The 6559-nt window shown below is 38.5% G+C and overlaps 1 protein-coding gene across 1 annotated transcript; it reads left to right on the forward strand.

Moving 5' to 3' along the window:
• Positions 365 to 3491, forward strand: LOC109821410. Its single transcript, XM_020387597.1, has 7 exons — positions 365 to 1836; positions 1943 to 2216; positions 2319 to 2627; positions 2713 to 2800; positions 2894 to 2986; positions 3071 to 3196; positions 3462 to 3491. The coding sequence occupies exons 2-7, from the start codon at positions 2044 to 2046 to the stop codon at positions 3489 to 3491; spliced, it is 819 nt and encodes a 272-aa protein (XP_020243186.1). The 5' UTR covers positions 365 to 1836; positions 1943 to 2043.

Here is a 6559-nt window from a genome sequence, read left to right on the forward strand (position 1 = left end):
AATCATATATATGCATGTAAGTATGAAACAAAAATATGTTTTCTAATTATATTCAATTGTTTCATATTAAAACTTGAAAACTCAAAACCATGTATGTATATATATAAATAAATATACATAGAAACCAAAACTTAACTTATATATATATATATGGAAAAAGTGAATCTGCGGTGACTCCGTAGGCCGGCTCTGAGGATGCGCGATCTGGGCGGTTTATTATAAACCCAATAAAGAGATCTGAGCCCTTCGTTGAAAATCCCATCCCCCAAAATCCCTACCCTTCTCTCTTCTTTCCCGCTCAGATCGCGCCATCACCGACCCCCTCCTCCTCACCACCGCCCGAAAGCGCCGCCGCCCAAGCTCGGCCAATCCCTCGACGTCCCCGTTCAGCGTCGCCGCCGTCCCCTTGCCCTAGCCATCACCTCCCCTCCTCCTCTCCAGCTCCCGAGATCGCCGCCGCTGAGCGTCGCCGCCGGGTCAGCGCCGTCTACTCCTCCTCGCCATCGAACTCACCCCTCGTCATCAGCCACGCCTCCGATGGCATTTGAGCTCAGCCCTCAGGTTCATCGCCGCCTCCGGAGCTCGACCAAGCCCTCGACGTCTGCCCTCATGGCTTCGAACAAATTGAAAGAGTCGACGTCTTCGAATTCTTCAAAATCAAAGCCTACCTCTTCTAAATGCAATAATCCTCCAACTTCGTAAGTAATTTGCCATGATATATTTAATTTTTAACTCTTTCTGAATTATAATTTTTGTTGTAAGCCATGATGTATAATGTTTGTGTTAATAAACTTGTTAATATGCGTCTTAATTTGCCCAAATATATTTAATTTTTAACTCTTTCTGAATTATAATTTTCTTGTAGGGCTAAGATAACACACTTGAGAATTCCGGCCAATTTGTGTTATTTTCGAGATTTAATTGATAAGCGAATAAAATTAGATGAAAGACACCTAAAAGCCCTACAGACGACACCTTTTCACAGCTTTCTCAATATACCCACATCCTTGAGCAATGAGCAAATAGCAATTGATTGCTTGATTCAAAATTTTAATCCTGATAAATGCTCATTCATGATTGGGAATAAAAATTGTGTGTTCGGTATAGATGATATTCACCGAATTACCGGATTGCCAAAGGAGGGAATTCCGATAAAAATGAGTGGGGCAGCGGCTAATACAATCTACACCTATTTTGTAAAGAATTATAAGAAAGCCGATGAGGAAAAGAAGGCGGTGATTTCGGGGAAGCGCGATAGAATGGCCGAGATGATTGTAGATATGATTAATGAAGACCCTATAATATGTGTGAAACTTATTGTGGCTTTCATTATCGGCTTCATATTATGCCCGCGGACATGTAAGACATGTCCCTTGTGGGCGTTTAGATATGCGGAGCAGTTATCAACTTTGCATAAATATAATTGGTGCCATGCGGTGTTCACTCTTCTTTGCAAAGAGATGAGTAAATCAAAGAAGTCTCTTAGTATGCGGGAATTAGGTCAGCGCTCAAATGCCGGGTACATGGGTGGTTTTTCCTCCGTTTTACTGGTGAGTTACATGAACATTATTTTGTATATCTTTTCATTTTGATAATGATTATTGTTTATGCACATGCTAATGTGTAGTTTCTTTTTTGTAGGTTTGGTTTTATGAAAAAGTAGGGGAATTAGAGTACACTTCAGATATTGAAAGGTTACCGCCGCTCTTTTGTGTGAAGAGTACTGGAAAGTGGAGGAGGACTACTATGAACAAATTATATAGAGTCCCGAAGTTGGTTACGGATAATGGCCAAGAGAATACTCCTCTTATTCATACGGCATCGCCAATAGTATTTGTACATATCGTTGCTCTAATAGTTCATTATTTTATGTCCCTTTTGTTAGTATCTATGTTTGCAACTATAGTATACGTACTAATACTAGCTTTTTTTGGTCAAATAGGAATCAAGGAAAGCTGAATTAATTTTCTTAATTGCGGAGAAGACGTACGAGTTGAATGAGCTCACTACAGAATTACGAGAATTAGAAGAGCGTAGTGCTAGATGCCAAAAAAAACCAAGGAGAAAGAGGATGACGGAAATGTAACTGAAGAAAAAAAAATCAAAGAGGATATGGAAGCTAAGGAATATGAGAATTTGGAAGGAACTGGGGAAGCCGATTTATGTGATGACTTTGTGATGAGCGCAAGAGACGTGAGAATTTTAGAAGATGCTCGGTGAGTTTAGTTTTTTAAATTTTCTTGCAATTTTAATTTTTATATTTTCCATATAATTCTTGTGTAACTCTTTGTTAATTATATGCCTTCTCGACTCTATAGAGATGTTTCTCAAAAAGATGAAGGTGGTAATGAGAATAACAGAGAAACGCCATCTATCAAACGGGCTGTCGGAAAGAGGGAGAGGAAGGATGGACCCTCTGTTACTTCACCTTATATGCCTCTAGATCAACCAAAGGAAGGCACAAAGAAGAGACGTGTCATCCAGATATTGGATAGTCCTGATGGGAAAAAAAAGTACAAAAATGAAGAAGGCTTCATACCTACATCTAGAGACTATCCAGGTAAGGCACTGGCGTTTGATTATGAGAACAAATTAATTGAAGACTTTCTACAATCGAGAATGAACAGGTAACTGTTACTGACTTATTCTAATAATAATCTTTGAATTTACTTAATTCTAGTAGCAATTTTCTCACAATGTACTTGCATATAGTGATACGTACATTTGGAAGTGTGCCGAAGCAAGCGTATCTCGCTTAGATGCTTATATACTATTAACGGGAGGTGAACTCAGTGACGATGTAGGTTCTAAACAATTGTGTTATTGTTTGTTTGATGTTGTATATAAAATAATTTATATTAACTATTTTATTCATTCATGGTAAATTTTGTAGGTGATCGATGTATTTGTTATTCGGCTTTGTAACAAGATTGAAACAACTGATAGTTATGATCGAAAGATACATGTCACAAGACCTTGGCTTGCAGTAAGTATATCCTTGTTTTTTTCACTAATTGGTGGATATTATTATTATGTTATCCCACAATGTTGACATTATTGCATCTTTTAGCAAGCATTTCTAGAAGAAAATCTTGAAATGGTGGCAAAACGAATGAAGGAAAATGTTTCTCAGCAGAAGTTCTTGGAGTGTGAAAGAATTCTGATCCCGATTGTCAGCTCCGGACATTGGCACCTGGTAGAGTTAGTGAGAGAGGAGACAAAATTCTATCACTACTCCTCAATCAACTCCCCTTTATACCGCCGATGCTGCGAAATTTAGGAATAAGTTTATGAGTTTCATTGAGAGTAATTGGGGATTGGGGAAATTGGAGCATCATAGTCTTGTGTCAGTTGCCGTGCCACAACAAGGACCGTAAGTGTTTCATGCATTTCTAATTTAATTGTTCATTTTTTTGTTCATAGTCATTTTCAATATTGTAATATTTTTCCCCTAAATGCAGAACGTTAGATTGTGGGATCTTTATGATTGAATTCATTAACAGCATTGTCGAAAAACGGTCGATAATAATTTCAAAAGGAGATTGTGCAAAATATAGAGCAAAGTTTTGTGCTAAGGAGATTGTGCAAAATATAGAGCAAAGTTTTGTGCTGCTCTTTTGTATGCACGCGATTCACCTTTTTTGTAAATATTATTTTAATTTTCTCCAAGGTTTTTGTTGTGTATTCAATGTTGTAAGTATGTTCATGTTGTTAATATGTTGTTAATTGTTGTAAGTATGTTCATGTTGTTAATATGTTGTTAATTGTTTTGCGTGTACATTTACAGACAACTACATTATTGTTGTGTGTTGTAAGTATTTTCATGTTAAATGAGAAGTGAGCTAGGGCTAACATGGCCACCAGAGCAAACAAATGTGCTAGAAATAACGCCAGCCCGCAGTAGAACTAACTCGAGAAGGGATAGAACTAACAGGAGGGTAGCTAGAACTAACAAGCGTGAGGTAGGGCTAACATGGCCACCAAAGCAAACACTTGTGCTAGAAATAACGCCAGCCCATAGTAGAACTAACTCGAGAAGGGATAGAACTAACAGGAGGGCAGCTAGAACTAACAAGCAGTTAGGTAGGGCTAACATGGCCACCAAAACAAACACTTGTGCTAGAAATAACGTCAGCCCGCAGTAGAACTAACTCGAGAAGGTATAGAACTAACAGGAGGGCAGCTAGAACTAACAAGCAGTGGGGTAGGGCTAACATGGCCATCAAAACAAACACTTGTGCTAGAAATAACGCCAGCACGAAGTAGAACTAACTCGAGATATTGTAGAACTAATAGTAGGACAACTAGAACTAATAAGAAGTGATCTAGGCCTAACATGGGCAATAGAACAAACACTTGTGCTAGAAATGAAGCCAGCACGAAGTAGAACTAACTCGAGATGGGCTAGAACTAACAGGAGGGAAGCTCGCGTACTAACTAGGAGTGGGCTAGGGCTAACATGGCCGCGTGAACAAACACTTGTGCATAGAGTAAGTGTTAGTTCTAGTCGATACCCCATTAGTTCTTTCCCATTTATTGTTATTTCTAGCTTCGTGTTAGTTATAATAAAGTAAGTGTTAGCTTTTGTTTAGACCGCGTTAGTTCTACCTCATTTCTTGCTAGCTCTAACTTCGCTTGTTCACAAGAACACAACTATAACTAACATAGGCATTAGAACACAGATAGAACTAACATAGGCATTAGAACCCACATTTAAACTAGACCTTGCGTTAGCTAACACGAAATATGCTAGAACTAACACGGAAACGGCTAGAACGAACATTAACCCAGGTAGAACTAACATATTCAATAGATCCAACACTTAAACTAGAACTTAAAGTTATATAGAGGTGGAAATAACACGAGAACAACTAGAACTATTACTGGAGAAGCGAGAACTTACAACAACTAAGCTTGAACTAACAAAGACGATAGAACCAACACTTAAACTATAACTAGCGCTAGCTGGCGATAGAACTAACATGAATGCAGTTAGACTTAACACGACAGATGATAGAACTAACAACATCTAAGCTAGAACTAACAAAACCAGTAAAACAAATGACTTAGGCTCCCGTATGAATACCATGGTGTTTTTTGAGCTATATCGTCTTCAACCAAAAAACCACAACACTTTTTCTAAACTCCTAAAATAAGTTTTAATTTTGGTGTTTTGGTTTTGAGTTTGAGAAGGTGTTAAGATAATATCTAACATACTATATTAAATATAATTAATATAGAGTTAATATGTTAATATAATATCTAACATAATTTATTGCTAAAATATGTTAATGTAAAAATAATATATTCATAATACAATAATATAAAAGAAGAGTAAATATTTGGGAATATTGGTCCAAACAATTTTAAGATAGGTGTTGGAATAGAATTCACCAATATCAACTGAGGTTTCTCCAATTCGACGCTCCGCACTCGGTCTCGCATGCCCGACTTCATGAATCATTAGAGTTATTGTGGTCATGATAGTCGTTGACGTAGTAATCTCTTCAGCTGGTCTTACGACATGCTCGACAGGACTGGCCCCATAGTCACCGTAGTCACTATGGTCGTCAACTCTAAAGGAATGGTGAGCTTAGCCTGGGGAATCAATGATTGAGCTTCGATAAGAGTTCCTGCCAACAACAGGAAAGTATGACCCTTAATTTCATCGGATACCCTAATGGTAGTAGATGTATCAGTCTCAACGATTGGTCCTATAGTTAAAGCCACCTACGATTAAGTGGAAACCAACAACCAAACAACTATAATGAAGGGGTGGAAGCTCATACCTTCAACAGAATAAGCCTCAACAGTTTGTCTTGCGGCTTCCTGTTTAGCTTGCTCCGCCAACATGTTAACAAGTAGCGCATGATCAGCCTCAGAAAAACTCAATTTTGTTTCTAATACAGGCCCGTCAAATATTTCAACATGACTGTCATGATAAGCTTCCCCTCCTACTGAGCTTTCCATTCTAGTATTTGTAGAATATTCGAGTAATGGACACAAGGAATGAAAAGTCAAGATTTACAGTAAGTGGGAGTTGGACTCACCTTCGGCAATTTCAGTGTCCCCAACAATCGCGCTCGCTTCCTTTAATTTCCCTAAAAGAACATGAAGTACAGAAACAATCAATGGAGCTATGAATTCCGCATCGTTCAATGTCTTTAATCGCCACTTAAATAGTGTATAACTGGTAATAGATATACCTGGAATTGAAATCATCATGGTTGGGTTAGACCCGATAGTAGTTCTCTCACCAATATCAACACTTGCGCCAGTTTCAACAGGAATAGATTCTCCGTTCATTGCCTCATGAATTTGGTGTACAAGGCCCAAGCTTTCGGTAGGAGCAAGACCGAGAGAAAGAGGGCTGGATGAGAATCCACTTCTCATGACCCCCTGGGGAACGTGGAGTGTGATAATGTTTGAGGAATTCACAAATGAAGTAATTAATGGACAAGTAAAGATGAAATAAATCACCTTCGCCTCTAATAGGTATGTCGGCGACTAGTCCTGCCTCAAAGGCACTAGGATTAGCATATGATTTGTGAGGTGTCTT

Source organism: Asparagus officinalis, chromosome 8 (assembly GCF_001876935.1).
Source record: "Asparagus officinalis chromosome 8, Aspof.V1, whole genome shotgun sequence".
Classification (NCBI taxonomy): domain Eukaryota; kingdom Viridiplantae; phylum Streptophyta; class Magnoliopsida; order Asparagales; family Asparagaceae; genus Asparagus; species Asparagus officinalis.